At 41.9% G+C, this 27,303-nt stretch overlaps 1 protein-coding gene across 5 annotated transcripts in view; it reads left to right on the forward strand.

Annotated features, from left to right (window-relative positions):
- The first annotated feature begins 5,030 nt into the window (after window positions 1-5,030).
- The window catches only part of TARBP1 (TAR (HIV-1) RNA binding protein 1), an 84,350-nt gene continuing 62,077 nt past the window's right edge, over window positions 5,031-27,303 (forward strand). For 2 of the 5 annotated variants that reach the window (XR_004434468.1, XR_004434469.1), the window contains exons 1-9: window positions 5,041-6,026; window positions 11,625-11,722; window positions 13,181-13,250; window positions 16,718-16,866; window positions 18,660-18,712; window positions 20,373-20,470; window positions 23,944-24,079; window positions 25,026-25,122; window positions 26,929-27,018. Coding sequence is in view for 3 of the 5 variants with exons in the window: in XM_033200619.1 (XP_033056510.1) it covers window positions 5,102-6,026; window positions 11,625-11,722; window positions 13,181-13,250; window positions 16,718-16,866; window positions 18,660-18,712; window positions 20,373-20,470; window positions 23,944-24,079; window positions 25,026-25,122; window positions 26,929-27,018 (1,716 nt within the window). In the remaining 2 variants the exon portion in view is untranslated. Of the gene's footprint in view, window positions 6,027-11,624; window positions 11,723-13,180; window positions 13,251-16,717; window positions 16,867-18,659; window positions 18,713-20,372; window positions 20,471-23,943; window positions 24,080-25,025; window positions 25,123-26,928; window positions 27,019-27,303 lie in introns of all 5 variants that reach the window. The other 3 variants (XM_033200621.1, XM_033200620.1, XM_033200619.1) reach the window with 2 other exon arrangements.

Below are 27,303 nucleotides of genomic sequence, written 5' to 3' on the forward strand. Positions count from 1 at the left end.
CAGATAGATATTACCATGTCTGGTCTTTAATAAGTGTGGTAACTATAGCCTTTATTATTACTACAATTAAAAGTTTGAGGAAGGCCGGGCACGGTGGCTCACGCCTGTAACACTTTGGGAGGCTGAGGTGGGCAGATCACTTGAAGTCAGGAGTTCAAGACTACCCTGGCTAACATGGTGAAACCCCGTCTCTACTAAAAATACAAAAATTAGCTGGGTGTGGTAGTGCACACCTGTACTCCCAGCTACTCAGGAGGCTGAGGCAGGGGAATCGCTTGAACCCGGGAAATGGAGGTTGCAATGAGCCAAGATGGTGCTACTGCCCTCTAGCCTGGACAACAGAGAGATGCCTTAAAATTTGGGTCTTCATAGAAGAGTGGGAAATGGCTATTCACTAAATAAGTGTTACTGGGCCGGGCATGGTGGCTTATGCCTATAATCCCAGCACCTTGGGAGGCTGAGGCGGGTGGATCACCTGAGGTCAGGAGTTCGAGACCAGCCTGGCAAACGTGATGAAACTCGGTCTCTACTAAAAATACAAAAATTAGCTGGGCGTGGTGGTGGGCACTTGTAATCCCAGCTACTCGGGAGGATGAGGCAAGAGAATCACTTGAACCCTGGAGGCGGAGGTTGCAGTGAACTGAGACTGTGCCATTGCACTCCAGCCTGGGTGACAGAGTGAGACTCAGTCAAAAAAATAAAAAATAAAAAATAAAGCGTTACTGAAGTGTGATATGTCTGGGATGAGGTACTGGCATGAGTATAATAACAGACAAAACCTCATACCACATGCCTAGCCCTCATATTGCTTAGAGGGGAGGAGTGGGGGGTAGATAAATAGCTTGCAATTACAACGCAGTGTGACCATTGCTGTATTAGTGACATGCCAGGATGTTTGGGGAATTTGAAAGAGGGTCACCTAATTTAGCTGGGGTGTTGGTGACAGGAGAAAGGTATTAAGAAATGACTTTCTGGAGACAGAACATTTGAACTTTGTCTTGAAAGAAAAAAGTAAAAGTCAGGTGGAGAAGGGGTAAGCACTTTCCAACAGAGAGAAAGGCTTTTGAAAACAACAACAACAACAACAAAAAAAGAAAATTGAGAGCACACATGTTTTAGGGACTTCAACATTAAGGTATATATGTCAGGAGTGTGAAGATGGAGAATTAGGCAGGCATTCCATCTTGAGGCATCTTGGATGACATGCTAAGAAACTCAACCATGATTCTGAGGGCTCTGGGTAGCCAATGATCTAATTTTAGGAAGATCATCCTAGTGCCAATATGGAGTATGCATTACATGACTGGGGCATTAGGAATGGCTTCTTAGAGAGGTGCCTTGAAATTTGGGTCTTTATAAAGGAGTAGGAGATGACTGACTATTCACTCAATAAGCGTTGCTTAAATGTCATAGAGCTGGGAGTGGGGTAGAAGGTGATTGCTATTATCTTGGCAAGAAATGAGGAGGGTCTAAAACTAAGGTCTTAGTGGGGCACAGAGAGAAGGACCACCGAGAGATTTAGAAAGTCACATGGATAACTTTGAGGAGTGATTGCATGTGAGAATCAAGTAAGAGTAGGAAGTCTATTGCTTCTCAGGTTGTTGACTTGGGCAATTTGGCAATGATGGCCATTCCCCTAAATAAGGAATTCCTGGAAGAAGTATATCGGTGGGGAGGAATGATGCTGGGGGGAGGGATGAAGGGAATGAGGTTAGATTTGTAAAAGTGGAGACTGAGAATGATGTCCTGAGTAATATTCAAATGAAGACGTGTGGTAGGCAGTTGGAGAAATAGGTTTGGAGCTATCTCCTAAGGATAAGTCTCAGGAGAGAGACCTTGGCTGGAGATATAGATTTTTTTCATCATTAGCATGTAAATGGTAATCAGATCTATAGTGTTAATGAAGTTATTCAGAGAAAATTTACAGAGTGAGGAGAAGAGAGACCTGAAGATAAAACCCTGGAAATATCACTAAGGAAAGGTCAGGAGGAAAAATAAGATGCTGAAAGAGATGGAAAAGAAACAGCTGAGGAAGCAGAGAAAAGAAAGAACAGGAGGAAGTCATTGATGAAAACCAGAGTGAGACAGTGTTTCAAGAAATAGGAAACACTCCACAGAGTCCATTCAGGTAAGAACGAAAAAGGGCAGCTTTGGCAATTAGGAGATCGCTGCCCACATTGGTGAATCAGAAAAGTGCTGTTGTGGGAAATATTCCAGGAGAGAAGACAGTGCAAACATGTTGTGGGTAAGGAGGGAAGTTCCATATGCCTGGGACAGGGGGCAGAGTAGGGGGATCGGGTTATGAGGCCAACTGCCTTTTCCCCAATCTCAATAAGCCTTCAATGCCACGCTCTGCAGTTGGGCTTTATTGTGTAGACAACAGAGAACAAAACACATAGGCCAACTTTTTTTTTTTTTTTTTGTATAAGTCATTTAGTCATTTTTCAAGATTGAGGTAAACTTTTTTTTTTTTTTTGAGACTGAGTCTCACTTTGTCGCCAGGCTAGGCTGGAGTGCAGTGGTGTGATCTTGGCTCTCTGCAACCTCTGCCTCCTGGGTTCAAGTGATTCTCCTGCCTCAGCCTCCCAGATAGCTGGGACTACAGGCATGTGCCACCATGCCCAGCTAATTTTTTGTATTTTATTAGAGACGGGGTTTCACTGTATTGGCCAGGATGGTCTCAATCTCCTGACCTCGTGATCCGCCTGCCTTGGCCTCCCAAAGTGCTGGGATTACAGGTGTGAGCCACTGCGCCCGGCTGATTGAGGAAAACTTTCTGCAGAGCAAAATGCATAGATCTTAAGGGTTCAGTTCAAAGAGTCTTGACAAATGTGTAACCAACACACTGATCAACATAAAATATTTTCACCACCTCAGAAAGTTGCCTTGTGCCCAATTCTAGTCAAATCTCTACTCCTATATGCAACTATTGTTCTCATTTCTATCCTTCAGATTACTTTTTTCTATTCTTGGATTTCATATACATGAAATCACGAGGATGTAAACTTTGTGACTGGCTTCCTTTGTCTAACATATTGTTTCTGAGACTTATCTATGTTGAGTGGATTAGCAATTCATTGTCTTATTGCTGGGAGCATTATTATATAGATAGATCACAATTTTTTATTCATTCTTCTATTTGATTCACATGTAGGTTGTTACCTAACACCTACTAGGTTGTTAAAAGCTTTTGGCTATAATGAATAATGTTGTCAAAAATATTCTTCTGCAAGCCTTTTTTTTTTTTTTTTGAAACATGTTTTCATTTATTTTAGGTCATTGGCTAGGGGTGAAATTGCTGAATCATAAAGTAGCTATATTATAACTTTACAAGAAACAGTTTCTAAAGTGATTGTAGCATTTTCACGCCCACCAGTAATATATGAGGATTCCAGTTGCTCCACACCCTTAGTCTTTGCTGTTTAGTGTTTTCGAGCTTTTAAATGTTAGCCATTCTTATCAGTATGAAGTGGTATCTCATTGTGGGTTTAATTTGCATTTCTCTGATGACTAATGATGTTGAACACTTTTCCAAGTGCTTATCATTTGTATATCTTCATTTGTTAAGTGCTCAAAACATTTGCCCATTTATATTTGTTAGATATATGTTGAGAGAAATGATAGCTGTCTGCCCATTTTATGTTGAAGGTAATTGATATTTACTGACACATTTTTAAAGGGCTTAAAATAGAACCATTTATGCATTTTGTTAAAGAAAAACTGAATGCCTCTGAAATATGAAAAAAGTCTTGCCTGTCTAATGTCAGATAACCTTAAATTTAAGTCAGATAACTTTAAATTATATAAAAATAACTAAATTTAAATAACTTTAATTTTTATCTTATCCATGATGTTATTATATGTCAAGCTCTTTGAAGTTGGGACCCTGTTTTCTTTATTGACTCAGGGGCAGACCTTTGTGTTTAGTAGCAAAGAAAACCCGTGTCACTGATCCAGTTTGTCTCAAATTGAGCCAGGAACAAAATCCGCACCATGCAGGCTGAGGTGAGGTTTTCTGTTTCTGTATTTAGCAATGGATGCTGTCAGAAATACAGAAAAGACAGACACAGGGACTATTTTTGAGTTTGCACATGGGAGCACATGCATTGTGTGGGGGGTTCTGCATCCTGGAGTCATCTTGGGCATTTGGTTGTGAGGGCTGGCGTGGGCATCTTGGTTTTAGCTGAATCCTAGCACATTGCCATAGGTACCTCTGAGGCAGGAGAATAAGGCCTGGAGGCAGGGAGCCTAAAAACTTCCTAGAACCAAATCAGATCGGAACACTTCAGCTATGACAGGAAATATCCTCTTCATTTACACAGGGAGTACACCAAGTAAATAACCTTGTAACTTTATTTTATCCTCTTCATTTACATAGTGTGTACACCAAGTAACCAACTGAAACCTCTATAGGTATTTAAACCCCAGAAAATTCTGTAACCAGGCCCCCTTGAGCGGCTTGCTCGGGTCTGTCCCCACCCTGTGGAGTGTACTTTTTCAATTAATCTCTGCTTTTGTTGCTTCGCTCTTTCTTTGCTCTGTTTGTGCGTTTCGTCCAATTCCTGAACCTGGAAACCATCCATCCGTAACCCTTCTCACTGCTGGCCTTACGTCTAAATCATTCTTGTGTTTTCTTGACTTATTTTTAATGCAGATGTCCAGAACCAATTTCAGACCTACTGTGTCAGTCTCTTTGTGGATGGTGCCCAGCATGTAACGTTTGGAAAATAATCTAAAGTGATTGTGATGTGCACCTTCTGTGAACTGGTTTATGCTCACAGGCACGCCTGATTTAGGGTCCTAGGCAGACCAACCTCCAATCAGGAATCGATGGAGGTGGTGTAGATACTACATTAACTTTTAACGAGGGCCTCGTTTCTCCTAAAAATAAGAGACCAGGTGGGGTTCTAGGCAGGGTTGGTGGCAGGAGCCCAACGGACGCTAAGCTGGACCAAGCCGGGCTACGAGGCCCTCTCTGCGGCCGCGCGCCCGGCTCCGTCGGCGCACGCGCACGCAGGGGCCGGCCGGTCCTGTGCGCACGCATCGCGCACGCCGGCGCCTTCCTTTGGGAGCCCGGGCCGGTGGCGCGGGCGCTCGGCAAATGGAGGGGGTGCTCGCGGAAGCGCTGCTCTCCCAGAGCCGGGACCCCCGGGCCCTGCTTGGGGCGCTGTGCCAAGGGGAGGCATCCGCGGAGCGCGTGGAAACGCTGCGCTTCCTTCTGCAGCGGCTCGAGGACGAGGAGGCGCGCGGCGGCGGGGGCGCAGGCGCGCTCCCGGAGGCGGCGCGCGAGGTCGCCGCAGGGTACCTCCTGCCACTGCTGCGGAGCCTGCGCGGGCGCCCAGCGGGTGGCCCGGACCCCGGTCTGCCGCCTCGCCACCGCCGGCGCGTGCTGAGGGCGGCGGGCGCGGCCCTGCGCTCGTGCGCCCGCCTGGCTGGGGGTCCGCAGCTGGCGGCCGCGCTGGCCGAGGAAGCGCTGCGCGATTTGCTCGCCGGGTGGCGCGCGCCTGGCGCCGAGGCTGCCGTGGAGGTGCTGGCGGCCGTCGGGCCTTGTTTGCGGCCGCGCGAGGACGGGCCGCTGCTGGAGCGCGTGGCAAGGGCCGCCGTCGCCCTGGCGCTAGGCGGGGACGGGGATGAGGCCGGGCCCGCCGAGGACGCAGCGGCGCTAGTGGCCGGGCGACTGCTGCCAGTGCTGGTCCAATGCGGCGGGGCGGCGCTGCGGGCCGTGTGGGGCGGGCTGGCCGCGCCCGGGACGTCCCCGGGGTCAGGCCGCGTAGAGGAGAAGCTGCTGGTCCTGAGCGCCCTGGCGGAGAAGCTGCTACCCGAGCCCGGCGGCGATCGCGCCCACAGCGCGCGCGAGGCGGGTCCGGACGCCAGGCGCTGCTGGCGCTTCTGGAGGACCGTGCAGACGGGGCTGGGCCAGGCGGACGCCCTGACGCGCAAGCGAGCGCGCTACCTACTGCAGAGGGCGGTAGAGGTGTCGGCGGAGCTGGGGACCGACTGCACCTGCGGGCCCTTGGAAGGAAACGGTACCTGCCTCTTTGACCCTCAGCCCAGTGCTACCTACTTGGCTGCCCCGGAGGGGGGCCTTCATGCTTCTGAAAACTAGCTTATCGGGGTCGTCACTCCGATCCATGCAGAATTTGGTTATTCCGGGTTCTTCCCCTAAAGCCTGAAAACCTTTGGAACCCCCTCTCGAGGGTGTTCTCTGAAGTCACGAATCACTGCAGTTGGGAACGTTCTGACCCAGAGCAGGTGGAATACAGCACCCGTGGAATAGTTTAGGAAGATGATGGAGTCCGTGCAAGATTTTACAGACCCAAATCTGCACTATATCGTGGTAGATTCGTCCCAATAGAAACGGTTGATATCTATCAAGTTGAAAGAAAAATTATTTATTATTTATCTGTACTGAGCAGTGGATTGAGTCGAGTGTTAGAATTAAGCGTCCTAGAGACCATCACACCCTTTTGAAATTTCCCCTGGTAATTAGGAACAGGATTTACTAATATTTGTTAAACATGTTTCTTAAGTCGACCTTTTGAGTGTATTTTTGCCATTCATTTAATAGAATGAATCAGATTTTGTTTTTTAACTTTCTGAGCTGTGCTCCCTGCTATGTTGAAGAGTAATGAAACAGCAAGGCCTCCCTTCAAGTGGGTATGTTACTGTTGATTGGTTTGACTTCAGTCATGTTAAAATTGCGTTTAAACTATCAAACTACAAAGTAGATCGACTCAAAATTGTCTCAATAGAATATTTCTGCTTTTTCAACGGTAGCTGACCATTTATTACAGGTAAAGGATTTTTGTTTGGCTGAAGTTGTGAGGTTATATTTTCAAGTAATTTTAAAACATTAGATGGGTGTGATCATCCCTGAGAGTTTTCACTGGAAAACATTTTAAAAATCATCAAAAGTTAAACATTCATTTATTTGTATTGGTCAGTTATTTTGCAGTTTTTTTTGTTTTTTTTTTTTTGATGGAGTTTCATTCTTGTCACCCACGCTGGAATGCAATGGCACAATCTCGGCTCTCTGCAACCTCTGCCTCCTGGATTCAAGTGATTCTCCTGCCTCAGCCTCCCGAGTAGCTGGGATTACAGGCATGCGCCACCATGCCCGACTAATTTTGTTATTTATTAATAATTTATTTATTTTATTATTTTTGTTTTCTTTTTTTAGACGGAGTCTCGCACTGTCGCCCAGGCTGGAGTGCAGTGGCACGATCTCGGCTCACTGCAACCTCTGCCTCCTGGGTTCACGCCGTTCTCCTGCCTCAGCCTCCTGAGTAGCTGGGACTACAGGCGCTCGCAACCACGCCCGGCTATTTTGTTGTTTTTTTTTTTTTTTGTATTTTTAGTAGGGGCAGGGTTTCACCATGTTAGCCAGGATGGTCTAGATCTCCTGACCTCGAGATCTGCCCACCTCGGCCTCCCAAAGTGCTGGGATTACAGGCGCGAGCCGCTGCGTCCAGCCAGTTATATTGCAGTTTTAAGGATGAGCAATGCTGTTTCCATGTTTCCTGCAACTCCCATTTCCTCTGTTACAGAAAGCAAATCCTGTGGCCTCTTCTAACGAAATATTTTGGGACTTACCCCTATGTCTTGACATAATGTATCTCAGTTATATAATAAAATATATTGTCACAGTTAAAATTTTGGTTAAATGCATGTTCAGCATTTATACGGTTATGACTGTAAATGCTGCTCACAGGTGATCTATGTAGGAAACTGATCATTTTTCTCTTCCTGCAAGTTTTTCATGTAATTTTGATGTTTTAAAATGTGTTTGGTTCTTTCTATACTTACCACGGATTCCTTCTTAAATTCTTAACCAGTTGACTAAATCTTTCCTCTACAGAATCAGATCATCAGAGGTTTTATACGTTTTCCTAAAGAAGCTTCTCTCAGAGTCCCCTTACATGCCCAGATGTGGCAGGTTTCTCCCTGTGCCTGGTGCACAGACCTCACGCTTACCCTGGGATTCCCTTCACCTGGGTGCGCTGTTGGATCTCATTTCCTGTAGTTCCTATTTTTCTCTTTTTTGCTTTACTCACTTGTGTCAGTGCAGTGCATTCTCTAGCAGTTTCCTGAAATAGGATTTTTTTTTGAGGTCTTGTTTGTCTGATAATTCCATCAAATGCTCCTTTATGTCTGCCATCATGTTTTTCTCTCATTTCCATTTGACACTTTTGGAGTTTCTCTCCTGAAAATCCCCATCTGCTCATCTGTTTATGCATATTGTTTACCTTTTCCATGAGATCTTTTAGCATATTAATTATAGTTACCTGCAAGTTTGATACCCGGACCATCCAAGTTTGGCTTTGTTATCTGTTGTAGTGTTTGGCTATGGAGTCGCTTTTTTTATGTCTTACTGTAATAACAGTAGAGACGGAAGTAAACATTTCTGCCTAGGGATAGGCACCCTTACTTTGTGGCGTTGAGTTAGTCTAGTTTGTAGTTGAGCTGGGTTTGGCGTTGGTTGCTATATTTGCTTTCAGTGCACTCTACAAACTTTTCCCAGGTGGATTTTGTGGCTACTTGCTTAGCTGAAGCCTGGAATCCCAACAGGTTTTTCTCCAGCCCGGGAGGCCTGTGCCACAGTTGGAGGTCTTCAGTCAAGGCTTTGTCCATCCCTCGGGTAGACTGCTGATGCTTGTTCCTTGGTGCAAGAGATGAGGCAGGGGCTTTTCATTTCTTCCACTGCGGCCTTGTATTAGGCCCCATGTGTCTGAGCATCAGCATTCCTGCTCTTTCGCTGTCTCTGCTCCCTCTCCAGTGGCAATAATCATTGCCACCTACTTAGGGGTGGGTTTAGTTTCCTGGCCCTCACCTGTGGCAGCTGCATCCTGCACGTGTCTGTGGTAGGTCTTGGGTGTAGTGTCCTGCCCTCCTGCAGCAGCTGCAGACCAGCTTTTTGTCAGTGCAGGATATCTGGCAGTAGGGGGTTTTCTTCCCCTTCCACAGCATAAGATGCATTTGCCTAATGTCAGTGCAGGATATCTGGCAGTAGGGGGTTTTCTTCCCCTTCCACAGCATAAGATGCATTTGCCTAATGTCAGTGCAGGGTGAAGGGAGCAGGTTTCCTGTTCCTGCCCTAGAGGCGGCCAACTTTTGCCTGGTATGAAGTCAGGGACAAGGGTGAAAGTGGGGGGGGGTTTCCTGCCCCTCCACAAGGGGCAGACAGCTTTGACCTCCTGTCGGAGAAGGATCCAGAGGGGCAGGCATGTTTTGGCCGTTGATCACCATCTTGTACTCCTGCAGGGCATGGCTGGGCCTCTGTAGTTAGTCCTGCTGCCCTAGGTGCCTACTCTGGGGATCTCCTGCCCTGGCCACAGTCTCTCTTGAGAGCACCAGGGCAGGCTTGAAGAAAATTGCTGGTAAATGGATGTGGACCCCTTCAGCAAGCTGTCAGGCTAGCCCACCTTGGTCTTTAAAAACTTGTCAAATGCCATTTTTAAAACTGCTTTTTGGGTGATCATGTCTTCCTCCTGTGCTAGAGGTAGAACAGTTTGTGTGGCCTTTCCATTCTTGGAGCGGCTTCCTTCCTTTCGGAATTCAGACCACCTGGTTGCATTGTGACCTTAGCTCTGATGCTTCCCCCACCCACCGCACAACAGTTTAGGATTTTGTAGACTTTTTAGCCTTTCCTCTTCGTGTGACAATAACGATCTCCTATGGTTTTCTATATTTTCTATATCCTAATCAGCAGCTGAAACCATACATGTCTACATGCCTTTATTTTGTCCTCACATTTCATTGATTTTTTGACTGAGGGTAGAATTTGAGCCTGGAAGATATTTCCATGCAAAATTTTAAAGGTATCTATTGTCCCAGAAGCTAGAGCTTCCTCTGTTGAGAAATCTGAAGCCATTCTGAATCCTGTTTGTTTATACAGGAACTGTTTTTCTCTATGGAAGTGTGTAGGATCAGTGGCTCTAGCATTCTGAAATTTCACAGTTTTGATAGGTGTCTATTTTCATCCTTGTGCTGGGCACTTGCTGGACTTCCTATGCAATCTGGAAATCATGTTCTTCAGTTCTGGGAAATTTTCTAGAATATTTTGTGGATAATTTCGTCCTTTTCTGTTTTCTGTTCTTTTTTTTAGATACTGAACTTACTGGACTTTCTTGAAAGCATCTTTTCTCTCCTAAGGATTTTCTGTGATTTTGGATTGAGTTTTTTTTTTTTTTTTTTTTTTTGAGACAAATCCTCGCTCTTGCCCAGGCTAGGGTGTGGTGGCGTGATTATAGCTCACTATAGCTTCAAAATCCTGGGCTCAAGTGATCCTTTCATCTCAGCCTCCGGAGAAGTGGAGATGATAGGTGTGTACCACCATGCCCTGATAATTTTTTAAATTTCCTTGTAGAGACAGGGTCTTGCTATGTTGTACCAGGCTGTTCTCAAGCTCCTGGTCTCAAGCAGTCCTCCTGCCTCAGCCTCCCAAAGTGTTGGGATTACAGGCATGAGCCACCATGCCTGGTCAGAATGTCCCCTGTTTAATAATATCCTGTTCTTATAACAGTACTGTCTTAAGATATTACTGAAAGCTTTTTTAAAAGTTTTCTTTTTTTTTTTTTTTTCCTCCAGTTTCCTCCTCCTCCTCCATTTGTTTTGGTCTTGATCTTTAGTGTAGAGGTTTCCCCAACTGTCTGATGATTTTAGATCCCTGTTTATGTTTAAGGATAAGAAATCAAAATTGGGTTTAAAGCTCTAAGCCCATGAGTGGTGCTGTTGACTGAACTTCACCATAAGGTGATTTGGCCAAGCCATTTCACTAGGGAATCTCGGATGTATTTTCAAGTCTTTCCCTCTGGGCTGGCCAGATTCTGCAGAGAACATCTTCGGTTGTCTGATGCATAGTGAGGGCCTGGCCAGTAGTATTCTGGGACCTGAGGGGACAGGTAGAAAGGAGTCTCAGCACCCAGGGTGCACACATGTTTGCTGAATCCCCTTTGTCAGTAAGACTAATGTCTGCTGTGTCCTGTGCCTCCCAATTTGGAGACCCACTATTTTACCTTCTCCAGAAAAGCAGTTCTAGTCTTTTTGCTGTTTAGGGCATAGGAAAGGGGCCTGGGGATGTGACTGTTTCTTAAACACTGAACACATGCTCTTTAGTTTGGCCTCACTTTTCACTCCACTTACCAGAAGTAACTTTTGCAGTCACTTCCTTTGGTTCAGGGGGATTTTGCAGTGTAAATCAAATTGTTTCCTGGCTTTCCCTCAACTTAAAATTCTCATGACTTGAGTCAACTTGGTTTTCATCTGATTTTCACATTCTGTATTTTACTGCTGTTGTCTGCCACCTGTGTCCTCCATTCTTTTGGGGTTTTGCCCTTGAAAAATCCTTTACTGTTATAGTGAGATTCTTAGGGAGAGAAAGGAGAGTTTATATGTGCAAATCTGCCATTTTTACTCAGAACTCCAAAACAGTAATCCTAGTGTTAAAAAAAAAAATCTCCCTCAGGTTCCCAAGTCCCCTCCCCATCCAGGCTCTGATACAGGGGCATCTCCATTATTAGAGAATATATTTGGTAATAGTAGTATTATCTTAAGAACTGCTGTCATTGAGAAACTTATGAAATTTGCAAAAGGAAGAACTAATTTTCTTTTTTAAACCATATCAGGCCCAAGTCTGTTTTGGTGGTCTGAGAAGAAAAAAGATGAACTTCTAAAGTTTTGGGAAAATTATATTTTAATTATGGAGACTTTAGAAGGAAATCAGGTAAGTGTTTTTCTATTTTAGCAAATCCTACAGTAGATAACAATTTTTTTTTTTTAAAACATTCATTAAAAGCAATACAAAAAGACCAACTCAGATATAGCTGGTGATGACAGAATCCAAGTATACTTTGTTTTCTGGCATAAATGCAACTTAGAGTGTAACTTGTTTCGGTAAGTTAAAGAATACTTTCAGTTGACCTAAATTATTCAAAAATTTGATCTTCCCTTGCCATTCTAAAACTTAACATTTATCACTGTCAGTATCACCCAATGGCTTGTTACGAAGTATAAATTGCCATGCCCTATCCTCAGACTTTCTGGTTCAGTAGGTCGGGGTGGGGCCTGGGACTTTGAGTTTTTTTTGTTTGTTTGTTTGTTTGTTTTTTTTTTTGTTTTTTTTTTGAGACAGAGTTTTGCTCTCTCGCCCAGGCTGGGGTGCAGTCGCATGATCTCAGCTCACTGCAACATCCGCCTCCTGGGTTCAAGTGATTCTCCTGCCTCGGCCTCCCAAGTAGCTGGGACTACAGCCACGACACTGGGTAATTTTTGTATTTTTAGTAGAGATGGGATTTCACCGTGTTGGCCAGGCTGGTCTCGAACTCCTGACCTCAAGTAATCCACCCACCTTGGCCTCCCAAAGTGCTGGGATTACAGGTGTGAGCCACCGCACCTGGCCAGGACTTTGAGTTTTTTACAAGTTCCCAGGTGATACGTATGCTGCTGTTCTGGGAACTCATGGGTTGAGAACCATGGTTTCCATTCTGCAAGTTAGGGACCACAGAGGTGCCGGCCATCTGTGGAGTCATTGTGTCAGTCCAAATGTGCACCAAATCTTGTTTGTGGACTTTAAGTAAATAATTACTTATATGTGCTAAATGTATATAGATGCAAGGAGGAGGAATAAAGAAAAAGCATTTCTAAATTCAAATTAACTTTTATGGTTTTCTTTAATCAGTAGATCCATAAAACCCCCATTATTTAGAAACCCAAATTTATCCGTATTTTGAAGGATATGTAAATTCTCGAACAAACGTGTCAGCAACTTTGGCTACATGGTATTAAGAACATGGAACTCCGAATTGGCCCTTCTGCGTGTGTGCTGCCATGAACAACTTGAGTAACGGAGAAGACATTTCAGTTTTTTTTTTCTCTCTTTGCAATATCTTAGTATTGGCAGTCCTACCTGTCTCCCAGGACAGTTGAGAATGCTATGACATGATTTATGATGATCACTATATAAATGGCAGACTTTAACGTAGCTATAATGTGGTTATATTCATTAGCTTTGCCATACTCAGTCTTACATACCTGAATCATACTATTGTTTGAAAAACCGGATAAATCAGGCTTTCTACATATGTTTTATAAGAAGAGCTGCTGTTAAATAAAGAGATGAAAATTGCCTGATATTTTTCAAGATGCATTTTCATTTCATATGTTTTTTTGCTCTTATTTTTAGATACATGTTATAAAGCCAGTTTTACCAAAGCTAAACAATCTGTTTGAATATGCGGTGTCAGAGGAAAATGGTAACGATTACTTTTATTTTTTAAATAACATTTATGGTTTTCCCCCGATTTTATAACTAACTCCTGTTCATTGTAGAGAATTTTGAAAAACTATAAAAGTGTATATCTTGTAATGCTGCCACCAAGAAGTAACAGCTATTACTATTCCAGATACATACCTGGATCATGTTGTTCATGTTTATCTCACTTAGCATAATAACTATATCCGTCTACTCATATCCTTAAATCGTCTTTAAGAACACAATTTTGGGCCAGGCATGGTGGCTCATGCCTGTAATCCCAGCACTTTGGGAGGCAGAGGTGGGAGGATCACCTGAGGTCAGGAGTTCAAGACCAGCCTGGCCAATGTAGTGAAACTCCGTCTCTACTAAAAATACAAAAATTAGCCGGGCATGGTGATGTGTGCCTGCAGTCCCAGCTACTCGAGAGGCTGAGGCAGGAGAATCACTTGAATCCAGGAGGCGGAGGTTGCAGTGAGCCGAGATCACGCCACTGCACTCCAGCCTGGCGACAGAGCAAGACTCTGTCTCAAAAAAAAAAAAAAAAAAGAACACAATTTAAAATAGCCACAGAATTTTCTATAATTTAGAGATACGGTTAATTTTTTAAACTGTTGATGATGGAAAATTTCAAACATTTATAGAAGGAGAAGAGTGTGTGTGACACACCTACCACTCTCTTTAATAATGATCCTTTCATGGCCAGCCTTGCTTAGTCTATCCTATGTAGCCTTTCCTGTGCCGTTCTCACTAAATGGTTTTGAAGCAAATCCCTAGATGTCCTATCATTTTATCTGTGAATATTTTAGCACATTTCTTTAAAAGATAAGGACTTGTTGATAGGGTTTCAATGATGACATAGTTTGTGGTTTTAATAATTGCTCTTTTTTTTTTTTTTTTTTTTGAGATGTGGAGTCTTGCTCTGTTGCCCAGGCTGGAGTGCAGTGGGATGATCTCAGCTCACTGCAACATCTGCCTCCCAGGTTCAAGCAATTTTTTTGCCTCAGCCTCCCGAGCAGCTGAGATTACAGGCATGCGCCACCACACCTGGCTAATTTTTGTATTTTTAGTAGAGATGGGGTTTCGCCATGTCGGCCAGGCTGGTCTCAAACTCCCGAGCTCAGGTGATCCACCTGCCTCGGCCTCGCAAAGTGCTGGGATTACAGGCGTGAGCCACGGCGCCTGGCCAATAATCGCTCTTTGGTATGAATATATCTTTTTAACTGCTTCCCATTCTTATTCACTTAGTATATCTTTTCCAGTGTTTGTTAGAGTTACTTTTCTTAAGTTTTCAGTTATTGTTCTGTATCCTGTACTTCTTAGGAAGAGAAAATTCCGGGATATAATTTCAAATATTGTGTATAAGCCCTTGATCACTATATTATGAGAGCTTTTTAGGAGCTACACAGTGAAACTGGAGCTTCCTAAATGTATCTTAATACAATTAAGTTTAGATTAATGAAATAGCTAAATGCAGCCCAATAGTGTTTTGGCCTGTGTTCATATGAATGATAAAATGCGACATTATTGTGTTTACACATGAGAATTAACCTGGGTAAATGGTTTTTAGTGCCTACTCTAGATAATTACAACTTTAATAGTTTGACCCCTTAGGAATTGAGCTTTATTCAGCTGATTGCTGTAGTTGTTTTCTGATACACTGGGATTTTTTCACAGACCATAAGCATCTATAGTTGCACCTGGGGCTAGAATTTAATTGAATCTTGTGACTTCACTTAGGCATTTACCATTAAAACGATGCTCTTATTACCACATTTTGCCCACAGCTCTTGGCAAACCAAATCAAATAGCAGTGACTGATTTTGAAAAATTACCTTTGCCGAAGAGTTGAACAGGCATCTTGGTGTAAATTACAAATAATGGATTAATTTATTTATAGAATGTCGTGAGTTAAAAATGCTGAATATTTTTCTGTAATATAATTAAAAGATATTTCAAAAGAGTTAGAAAAATATCTCTAAGATATTTATTCCATGTTATTTGCTCACTCATTTATATATTTACTGAATAAATATTTACTTAGTGTCCAGTACATGCTATTAGGTTGGTGCGAGAGTCATTGCAGTTTTTGTCATTTTTTTAATGGCAAAAAACGCAACAACTTTTGCAGCAACCTAGTAATTACTGGGGGTAAAATGGTGAGAGCGATGTGGTATTTTTCACCTGACTTTTGTGTTTTCCATGAAAAAATAGTTTGATTGTAAGGTATATGAGGGGAACAGACAAGGAGCTGATGAAATGGACTAATGGGTGAGTGGGGTAGTCAGGGAAGGCCTGTCTTACAATGACATCTAAGCTAAGAGTCCAGGCTGAGGAGGCACCACCTGGGGCGCAAACCCTGAGATGGGAGCAGCTGTAGGAGGCAAAACAGAAGGACCAGTGAGGCTGTAGCAGAGTTGGTGTGTGGAGCGGGGGATGAGGTTGGAGTGGCAGTCAGGGTCAGTTCATGCCTTGTTTGGACTTTATTCTAAGAACAATGAGGAGATGTTGAAGGATTTTAAGCAGAGGCGTGCAATTTCATATTTCTGTGTGAAAAATGGATTGAAGTGGGATAAAAGAAGAATTAGTTGAAACTATTCCAAATCTGAAGTTTCAACCTGCATGCGTGGGGTAATATTTAATCTTTGTACACTGTAGCAGTTATAGCATTTATTTACAGTCTTTCTTATTTTTTCAAACCTCTGCCTCCCAAGTTCAAGGGTTCAAGCGAGTCTCGTGTCTCAGCCCCTAACCACCCCCCTGCCCCAGTAGCTGGGATTACAGGCATGTACCACCATGCCCGGCTGATTTCTGTGTTTTTAGTAGAGATGGAGTTTTGCCATGTTGGCCAAGCTGGTCTCAAACTCCTGGCCTCATCTGATCCACCTGCCTTGACCTCCCAAAGTGCTGGGATTACAGGCACAAGCCACTGTGCCTGGCCCATTTACAGTTTTTCAAAATGAAACTGCCTGAATACGGAATACTGAATACCAAAATTATTTTGGTTAACATACTCATATGTGACTAAAAACAGGCTGGGTGCAGTGGCTCCTACCTGTAATCCCAGTGCTTTGGCAGGCTGAGGATGGAGGATCACTTGAACTCAGGAGTTCAAGACCAGCCTGGGGAACATTCTGAGACCACGTTTCTAAAAAATATTTTAAAAATTGTCTGGGCATGGTGTTGCATACCTGTAGTCCTACTAGGAAACTGCTCAGGAAGCTGAGGCTGGAGGATCACTTGAACCCTGGAGTTTGAGGTTGCAGTGAGCTAGAATTTTGCAACTGCACTGCAGTCTGGGTGACATAGTGAGAACCTGTCTCTCAAAAAACAGTAACAAAAACTTTTTTGTAGTGTTATAATGAAGTTATTGTGTTTGTCTGTACATGTATTTATTTACGAGTATGTAGTCTTGATGGTGAAACAAAGACAGGAGCAGATGTCAACATTAGATGTTTATTTCCACAGGATGCTGGCTCTTTCACCCATCCTGGCATATGTGTATTTATAAAAGAATGTTTGAAAGTGAAAACAAAATCCTGACCAAAGAAGGTGTTATCCATTTTTTGGAGCTGTATGAAACAAAGATTCTTCCATTTTCACCAGAATTTTCTGAGGTAATGACAGCCTATCCCCTTCCTTCCTCCCATTGTTGAAAGGTGAGAGGTAAAAATACACTAGGGTTCTATATCAGCAAGTAACGTTTTGTTGATTTGCATCCAACAAATCATATTTCTCTAAACCCAGCTTTCCTATTTGGAAAAAAGCTTATGTTGTTTCTCAACAAGCCAAAAGGTAGGACTGCCTGCATTATTACCATTGTGAAAAAGTAGTTCTATATTATCAATATTCAGAACAGCGTAAGTCAAGAATCGTAAGCGTAAGTCAAGTTTTCACCATATGAAAACTGGTATAGAAGCTATCAGGTGATGCTGTTCTCACGGTTCTGAGCCACTGATGACTGTTAATCATTTAGCGATGCTACTTCTCCAGTTCTGACTCAGTGAATTGCTGTTGTCTACTGTGATTGCCTTCTGAGCAATATTTATTAGAATCTATACTTCCATTTGTCAGGAACTACACAAGGCAGAGACGGTGGGAGTTAGAGCTGTGATTTTAAGTTTTATATTACGGTGCCATATGAGTCCCATGATGACTTCCGTAGGTAATCTACTTCTCATTTAGAGGTGACAGAAGTCAAGTTTTTTCTTATTTTCTTTCAATAGGTTTTTTTCTTTTCTTTTTTTTTTGAGATGGAGTCTCACGCCTGTCGCCCAGGCTGGAGTGCAGTGGCGTCATCTCAGCTCACTGCAGCCTCTGCTTCCCAGGTTCAAGTGATCCTCCCGCCTCAGCCTCCCGAGTAGCTGAGATTACAGGTGGGCACCACCACACCTGGCTAATTTTTGTATTTTTAGTAGAGACAGAGTTCTGCCATGTTGGCTAGGCTGGTATCGAACTCCTGACCTCAAGTGATCCACCTGCCTTGGCCTCCCAAAATGCTGGGATTACAGGCATGAACCATTGTGCCTGGCTGCTGCTGCTGCTTTTTTTTTTTTTTTTCTTAAAGAATGATTGAATTTATTTCTCAGATAGTGATACAATTTTTTTTTTTTTTTTGAGACAGAGTCTCACTCTGTTGCCCAGGCTGGAGTGCAGTGATGTGATCTTGACTCACTGCAACCTCTGCCTCCCGGATTTAAGGGATTCTTATGCCTCAGCCTCCCAAGTAGCTGGGACTACAGGTGCACGCCACCATGCCTGGCTCAGTTTTGTAATTTTAGTAGAGACAGGGTTTTGCCATGTTGGCCAGACTGGTCTCAAACTCCTGGCCTCAAGGGATCCACCCGCCTCAGCCTCCCAAAGTGCTAGGATTACAGGTGTGAGCCACCACACCCAGCCTAAGTCAGTTTTTTCTAATTGTTTTAGTATGTGCTATGCTGTATTGATATGCATCATGTTTCTACATTCTATTATTTGTGTACTTCATGTAAGCTTGCTTTTCTGACCAGTATCTAATAGTAATTTTTGAGTATAATTTTTTCCTCTTTATCCTCTAGGCATAGGGGCTTAAGTTTTCTCATGAGTATCTTTTTGGTTTTTCTGTCATTACCTTTATTTTCTAGCATATGTTTCTTCTTTGGATTCCTTCCTTCTTTCTTGACCCAACACATGAACTCTCTTCTTAGTATGGCATACATTTTATTCAGGTGGGAAAATTCTGTACTTACTTGGTTTTTCTGGTAGAATTAAGCTTCCTCTCCAGGACCATCAGTAAATTTAGCCTGCAGCATAAGAGATCAGCTTTGCTTATAGCAGGTCTTCTGTAAGCCTGTGTAGGATGTTCAGTCAGGGAAGCTGACTTCAAAATTGCATTTACAACTAAGTTTCAATTATGTGTCTTTTTTTTTAGTTTATTATTGGACCATTAATGGATGCACTTTCAGAGAGCTCTCTGTATAGCAGGTAAAGAGACATTATGTTATGATGTATTTGATACATTTTCATGTTAGGAGACCTGACCAGATTGTTTAATGCATTTGGCACATACGGTATGTTGCTGAATAGACAGTCAAGTTTTTCTTATCGTGTGGTCCTTTTCCTGTTTGTTATTCTTGCATTCTGATTTGCACCAAGCGTTTCTCCTTTCTTTTTTCTTGTTTCCTTTTTTCTGCCTTGAGCTCCTCTATTCTTGGGCTGTTGGAAACTGTCTTCTGTAGCTCATTTTCTTCTCCCTACTGCTGCTTTCTGCCCTCTTGGAAGTTGTAATGACTTTGGCTAACCAATGCTTTAAACTTATTTTCCTTTTTCTTTTAACTTAGTTTCACACTTTCAGAACAGTCTTGAGAATAATCCAAAGAATTCTCATTTCCCTTTCATCCATATTCCCCAAATGTTAATATTTTACTGCATTTGCTTGATCATTGCATCTCCCTGTGTGTGCATCTTTCTTAGCTTTGTCTACTGACCAGACTTACTTATTTATATCTTTTCCGATGCCTGTCTGTGCGTCCATCCATCCATCCATATTAAGAACCATGAATTCACACCAGGACGTCCAATTTCAGTTCAGTACTGCAGGGTTCATTCTAACCTTTTCCTTTCCATATCTGGCAGTGGCTGCTGTTATTCATCCTGTCTCTACTTACAGGCCACAGTTATATTTTGAAAAGGTTGACAATGAGAAGTTTGTCAGGATTGTACCTTAGCCTCATTTTATTGAGCATCATTTATGACTCTTGAATTCTCATCATCAAAAATCTCCTCTGTTCTTGAAATTGTTATCTTTCTAATATTAACTAAATTTATAGTTGCGTCTTGAAACAGAGCTACATCACCCCACCAGCCAATTTCTTAAAACATTTTTAATTAGTCTGTGCCACATTATATTAATATTTAGTCCTGTTTAATAATATTGGAAGAGCATAGCAACACTTGATTTGCCAGTTATTTTTAGTTTTCAAATAACTCATTACTATTGAATAGTTTTCTGTAGCAATTAGACAGCTGGAGAGCAGTAAAACCAATGAAAAGATCTTAGTGTTTTCTAAGAGTTAACAAACACATTTATTATGAAATGCCTTCAGTTTTCTAGCACTCTAATGTGTTCAATTAGCAGATAATGTTCCTGGAAGAAACATATAACAGGAAAAATGTGACTTTAGTAGATGTTAGCAATTAGATGCTCTTGCAAAAGTAATTTATTACTAATATATGTCTTTGTTATGAATGTTACTTCTTTTATTTTAGACGTAAAGATTTAAAGTCATTGGATTACATGTTGGGAACAATACAATATAATTTAAAATTATCATTTCAGGCTCTTATTTTTTATGATACTATTTAGCAAGATTTATATATGTGGAAGGGAAAGTGTCACAAAAAGGAAATCCTCAGTATAGTAGGTTATTATCTCACGTCCATTTCCTACAAGGTCCTGATGTTTCTATAATCAGAAGGATTCTCAGAATTTTACTGAAAAATAAAATGCAGGTTCAGAAAAATAAGACTGTCTGATTGTTTTATTGTTGAAAGACTTTTGGGCCATGGTCCATTTAGGCTAGTTTCAGTGTAATCACTTGCAAATAAATGTTAAATATTTGTTTTCCCCCATCTCTGTTTGTAGGTCCCCAGGCCAGCCGATAGGAAGCTGTTCTCCATTGGGACTGAAATTACAGAAGTTTTTAGTCACGTATATTTCTCTTCTTCCAGGAGACATAAAGAGTATGTGTCAGTAAAGGGTTTTTTAATAATGCATTAGCTTGCAATTTTTTTTTTTTTTAGCAAATTGGTTATAAGCACCATCAACTATTATAATAAATATTTTCAAAATGATTTCCTTTTCCAGGATATGCATATTTTCTCAGAATTATACAGTATCTTTTTTGAGTTCACACTTTAGTCATTGTGTATGACATATTACCAGTATTGGCATGAGTAGCATGGAGGTAATTTTAGAAGGTGTGCTGCAATTTAGCCGTCTTTTCTAATTGTTTACTATTCAGTTTCAAGAATTAGTAAAATATATTCAAGAAATAGGGAACCTGGTTTTAGGAAAAAGTAGTAAACAGAATACTCATTGTGGCAAGTTGTCCCTTTATAGATGCTAACTTAGGAAGATAAGAAAGAAAAAATAAGCCAGGTGCAATGGCTCCCGCCTGGAATCCCAGCACTTTGGGAGGCTGAGGCAGGCAGATCACCTGAGATCAGGAGTTTGAGACCAACCTGGCCAACACAGCGAAACTCCGTCTCTTCTAAAAATACAAAAATTATCCGGGCATGATGGTGTGTACCTGTAGTCCTAGCTACTTGGGAGGCTGAGGCAGGAGAATCACTTGAACTCAGGAGGCGGTGGTTGCAGTAAGTCGAGATTGTGCCACTGTACTCTAGCCTGGGTGACAGAGCAAGACTGTCTCAAAAACAAAACAAAACAAAACAAAAAAACACTTGTTTTATGTAAGACCTTGTCCTAGAGCCATCCCCATTCTTCAGGTTCATTCTAATGAGGTAGGTGGGAAAGCAGAGCACAAAAGCAGTGTGATTTTTGTTTGCTGAGCAGCAGCAGGACCTACTCTGCTTTGTGACTCCTTGTGTTACTTCCACTTTTGTGATTTATAAAGTGAGCCTAGGTATGAAATACGTATTTTTTTCTTTTGTATTTAATCTGGCAAATAGGATGACAAGATGGCCAATAGTAATGTCTATTCAAACGTCAGAAAAAAGGGAAAATATGATCTGTATATCATGACTTTAAATTTACAGAAAATTGATTGTTTTGATTACTTTTTCTTTAAAAAAATGAGTTAATGGGGAAGATGGGGAAGATAACTATTAGAGTCATTCTCTCTTTTTTTTTTTTGAGATGGAGTCTTGCTCTGTTGTTAGGCTGGAGTGCGGTGGCGTGATCTCAGCTCATTGCAACCTCTGCCTCCTGGGTTCGAGCGATTCTCCTGCCTCAGCCTCCCAAGTAGCTGGGACTACAGGCGTGCGCCACCACACCCAGCTAATTTTTGTATTCTTAGTAGAGACAGGGTTTCACCATATTGGCCAATATGGTCTCGATCTTTTGACCTCGTGATCCGCCCGCCTCGGCCTCCCAAAGTGCTGGGATTACAGACATGAGCCACCACACCCAGCCTAGAGTCATTCGTTAGTTTGGTAGATTTCAGGAGTTTAATTAAGCATCTGGGCTGCGGCCACATGGGGATGAATTTGTCAGCCACGTTGCTGCCTCGCATGTCAGTAGCACATGTGAGTGAAAGGATGTCGGTCAGGGCTTCCCAGAATTTGAGAGCCGGGTGTTTGTGGTCCAGGACCAGGCATATCACAGATGCTTGGTAAATGTGTTGAGTCAATGCGAAATGGAAACTTGGCCATTGCCATCTTCCCAGTGTCATGAGTGAAGTGTTAGGCAAAAGATGAGATTTACTGGATTTAATTAGTGTAAATGGAATAAAGAAAAATTGAGGCCAGGAGTTCAAAAAGAACAATTAAAACTTTCATTCACAGTTACTTAGTCATTTTTCAGTCATGTTTCCAGTGAGTATGTTCTGTATATTCGGAATGTCTTTCATGCTAGGTATTTCAAAAGATAGAAAATATACATAATGTCCTTTTAGGAGCTGCTGAGGATTTCTTAAAAGTCATTCTACAACTATGTGAGAAAACAGACATTTTCACTAACCTCATGAGCTGAGGGTCCTTAACAAATCGCACATTAGCAGAGAGGACAGAATGAAGCACTATCCCTTTGTATCTCAAAATGGAAATATAAATGATAGTAATTAAATACAAGGTAGTCAAGAAACAGCCTATGAGAAAGATGTTACTGTTTGCAGATACTAGAGGCCACTAACCATCAATACTTCCTATCCTGTTTTTCCTTAACATCTCAAATAGAAGAATGGCTTCTAATCATAAACAATTTATCTTTTACCAGCCAGGTGTGGTGGCTCACGCCTGTAATCTCAGTACTTTGGGAGGCTGAGGTGGGCAGATCACCTGAGATCAGGAGTTTGAGACCAGCCGGCCAACATGGCCAAACCCCATCTCCACTAAAAATACAAAAATTAGCTGGGCATGGTGGCACATGCCTGTAATCCCAGCTACTCGGGAGGCTGAGGCAGGAGAATTGCTTGATCCCGGGAGGCGGAGGTTACAATGAGCCAAGATCGAGCGACTGCACTCCAGCCTGGGCAGCAGAGTGAGACTGTGTCTCAAAAAAGAAAAGAAAATTAAAAATTACCTTTAAAAAAAAATATAGCTCCATGGGTATCAGAATCCCTATAGTATAGTAGAATACTTACTAAAATAGAAATGAAATTAAATTAACTTTCTTTTACAACAGCTTTATTGAGATAGAATTCACCCTTTTAAACCATTTGATTCAGTGGTGTTTAGTGTATTCACAAAGTTGTACAGCCATTACCACTGTCTAATTCCTGAATATTTTGATCACCCTCAAAAAGAAACCCCAGGCGTAGAAATAGTCACTTCTCATTCTCCTCTGCCCGTAGCTCCTGGCAGCCACGAGTCATCTTTGTCTTTATAGATTTGCATATTCTCAACATTTCATATCAGCGGAATCATACAATACGTGGCTTTTTATGTCTGGCTTCTTTCACTTAGCATAGTGTTTTCAAGGTTTATCCATGTTGTGGCATGTATCAGCATTGCATTCCTTTTTGTAGCTGAATAATATTTCACTGTATAGATATTTCACATTTTGTTCATTCATTTCATTGGTAGACATTTGGATTGTTTTCACTTTTGACTATCTGAGTGATGCTGTTACAAATGTTCATGTACAAGTTCTCTTGGATATATACCTAGAAGTAGAATTTTCAGTTCTCTTGGATATATACCTAGAAGGAGAATTTTCAGTTCTCTTGGATATATACCTAGAAGTAGAATTGCCGGATCATGTGGTCAGTCTGTTTAAGTTTTGGAGGAACTGCCATACTGTTTTCCACAGTGGCTGCACTGTTTTACATTCCTTCCAGCATTGTGGGGGTTCTGGGTTCTCCACATCCTCCCAACTCTGATTATTGTCTGTCCTTTAGATTATAACCATCCTAGTGTGTGGGAAGTGGAGCGTCACTGTGGTTTTCACTTGTATTTCCCTAATACCTAATGGTATTGAGCTTCTTTTCGTGTGCTTATTGGCAACAATGATAATTTAAAACTTTTTCTTTCAGGTAACTTTCTATTGAAGTTTATTCGGAAGATGACAAGTAGGCATTGGTGTGCTGTTCCCATTTTATTTCTATCTAAGGCTTTGGCAAATGTCCCAAAATATAAGGCCCTGGGTGTAGATGGGCTGCTTGCTCTCAGGTAATTTACTCTGGATATGTACTTGTGCGGTTATTTGCCATGACTTTCCATCAATGTATATATTTTTCCCTCTGCTTTAATTGACAGTAAATGGAAATAGTTAATATTGGCATTGGGATGTTTGAGCTCTTAATTTTACATAAGAAAACAATTTAAAAAATACATTATTCATGTAGTTGAACTTACTTTGTTTTACAAATTACTAGTTTAAATGTGTACTGATGATATATGCTGTTGAATTTTGACCTCTTTAAATAAGGGCAGTAAGTTTTTTTTTTTTTTTAATTACATTTGTAGGTAGAAAACTAAAGATAAAATATCAAACAATAATATTTAATAGAAAGTATTTCAAAAATGTTGGTAAAAAGGAATTTGAGGAGATGAAAAAAAGAAAAAGTATTTCAGTAAATATAAACTTCTTTCAAAGCATCTTCATTTATAGTTTCTTTTGGTTTTTTTTGGTTTTTTTTGAGCTGGAGTCTCGCTCTGTTACCCGGGCTGGAGTGCAGTGGCGCGATCTCAGCTCACTGCAATCTCTGCCTCCTGGATTCAAGCGATTCTGGTGCCTTCACCTCCTAAGTAGCTGGGATTACAGGTGTGCACCATTACTCCCAACTCATTTTTGTATTTTTAGTAGAGTTTCACCATGTTGGCCAGGCTGGTCTCAAACTCCTGACCTCAGGTTACCTGCCCGTCTCAGCCTCTCAAAGTGCTGGGATTACAGGTGTGAGCCGCTGCGCCTGGCCTGTAGTTTTATTTTTAAGAGACTTGTTTCATAGTAAAATTGAGCTCTAATAGACGCCATAATGGGAAATAACGGCTTTGAAATTGTGCTGACTTTCTGCATTAGAAATTGTAAATATTATAAATCAACTTGTTGATAATCACAAATTATCAGAATTGTCTTTGGGAATACGGAACTGCATTTTTTGTGTTTCGATGTCAGGGATGTTATTCATTGCACTATGATCACACATCAGATTCTCCTGAGAGGGGCAGCCCAATGCTACCTTCTTCAAACAGCTATGAATTTGCTAGATGTGGTAAGTTTCTCTTTTGTTACTTCCATTTACAAGTCTTTCTTAGTGAGTGGTTGTGCAGAAATGAGTTAACATAGCAGACCTATGATACTACCATTAGAAAGGCCTGCTTGTAAGGTTGGCCCTTGGCTGGCAATGGGACCTTGGATTTTGGGAGGATTTACACTATCCTAACTGCTAAGAGTGGCTTATTGTATCCAAAGTGTTTGTTCATTGTGGTTTATGCTGAAAACCTGCTTTCTTTCTGGGAGTCTGGAATTTCAGTATGTATGAGGCAAAAGGTACCTGCATGACCACGTCCATGTAAAAGCCTGAGGCACTGAGTCTCTATTGAGCTTCCCTGGTAGACAGACTTTCTTTTTTTTTTTTTTTTTTTTTTTTTGAGGCGGAGTCTCGCTCTGTCGCCCGGGCTGGAGTGCAGTGGCCGGATCTCAGCTCACTGCAAGCTCCGCCTCCCAGATTTACGCCATTCTCCTGCCTCAGCCTCCGGAGTAGCTGGGACTACAGGCGCCGCCACCTCGCCCGGCTAGTTTTTGTATTTTTTTTAGTAGAGACGAGGTTTCACCGTGTCAGCCAGGATGGTCTCGATCTCCTGACCTCGTGATCCACCCGTCTCGGCCTCCCAAAGTGCTGGGATTACAGGCTTGAGCCACCGCGCCCGGCCGGTAGACAGACTTTCACTGTGTTGTCACAGCTTGTTGTTGGGGGAGCAAAGCGTGTCCTGGGTGGCCCACTGGGAGAGGATTCTTGGAGCTTATACCTCGTTCCCTTTATACTTTTCCCCTGTATCGACATTCAAGGAATATATATGGTGAATATTCTGTGCTTTTTACAAAGCGTCAATAAACATTGCTTACTACAGGGGTCAGAAAACTCTTTCTGTGCAGTGCCAGGTAGCAAACATTTTTTAAGCTTTGTAGCTGGCTTTATGATCTGTGTTGAAACTTCTGAACTAAATAAGCAGGCGTTGACTATGTTCCAACAAAACTATTTACAAAACAGGCCGTGAGTAGTTTTTGCCAATGCCTGGCCTAGATAGAGCAAGGTATCATCATTCAAGATGCACAACCTTAAGGGAATGAAAGACCTAGGTGGTTTTCTTAGTCGGGGTCATTTTTATGGCATTGAAAATAATCACTTTATTTTTTCTGAGGCAGAGTTTTGCTCTTGTCTCCCAGACTAGAGTGCAGTGGTGCATTCTTAGCTCACTGCAACCTCCGCCTCCCAGGTTCAAGTGATTCTCCTGCCTCAGCCTCCCAAGTAGCTGGGATTACAGGGCACCTGCCACCATGCTAATCTTTGCATTTTTAGTAGAGATGGGGTTTTGCCATGTTGGCCCGGCTGGTCTCGAACTCCTGACCTCAGGTGATCCACCCGCCTTGGGCTCCCAATGTGTTGGGATTACAGGCGTCAGCCGCTGTGCCTGGCCTCACATTTTGATTGAAAGTAATTTCTTCTTATAGAATGGTGTTTTTTTTGTTTTTTGTTTTTTAAGATTGTGACCATCTTTAAGATAGTAATGTCAATTTTAAGTTTCAATTTTAAGTTAACATGGTATCTTTATGTTAAAAGTTGAGTAATATTTTCTTTTTATTTTCTTTCTTTTGATTTAGCTAATGCTATTTGCTTTCTTTTGATTTAGCTAATGATATTTGCTTTCTTTTGATTTAGCTAATGATATTTGGTTTCTTTTGATTTAGCTAATGATAACCTACTTTAAATAGTATTAATTGGTTGCCTCCACAGTGGTTTTATTCAGTTAAACATTCTAATATGAGTAATTTTTAAAACCTTTCCTGCCCTGCCCAGGAGAAAGTGTCACTTTCTGATGTCTCAACTTTTCTCATGTCTCTGAGACAAGAGGAGTCCTTAGGACGAGGAACTTCATTGTGGACAGAGGTGAGATTGAAGATAATTTAATAAAGTCTTTGAGAACTATAAAGCATGATTTTCTTAATGAATTTCTGAGTAACCATTTATATAAAATATAATGATTGCTTTGTTATCTGTCAACAGAGACTTTGAAATATTGTATATTTGCTTTGAGTGGACTTAACTAATTCTGCTAAGATGCTTATGGAGAGGTGGGAGAGAGGAAAATGTTTGCAGTAGAGATAGACCTATTTAGAAGAAAATCTTTACTTGCTAGTGGGCAGATCTCAACTCTGGATGAGATGCATTAGG

The sequence above is a fragment of the Trachypithecus francoisi genome, unplaced genomic scaffold (genome assembly GCF_009764315.1).
Source record: "Trachypithecus francoisi isolate TF-2019V2 unplaced genomic scaffold, Tfra_2.0 Lachesis_group5, whole genome shotgun sequence".
Classification (NCBI taxonomy): domain Eukaryota; kingdom Metazoa; phylum Chordata; class Mammalia; order Primates; family Cercopithecidae; genus Trachypithecus; species Trachypithecus francoisi.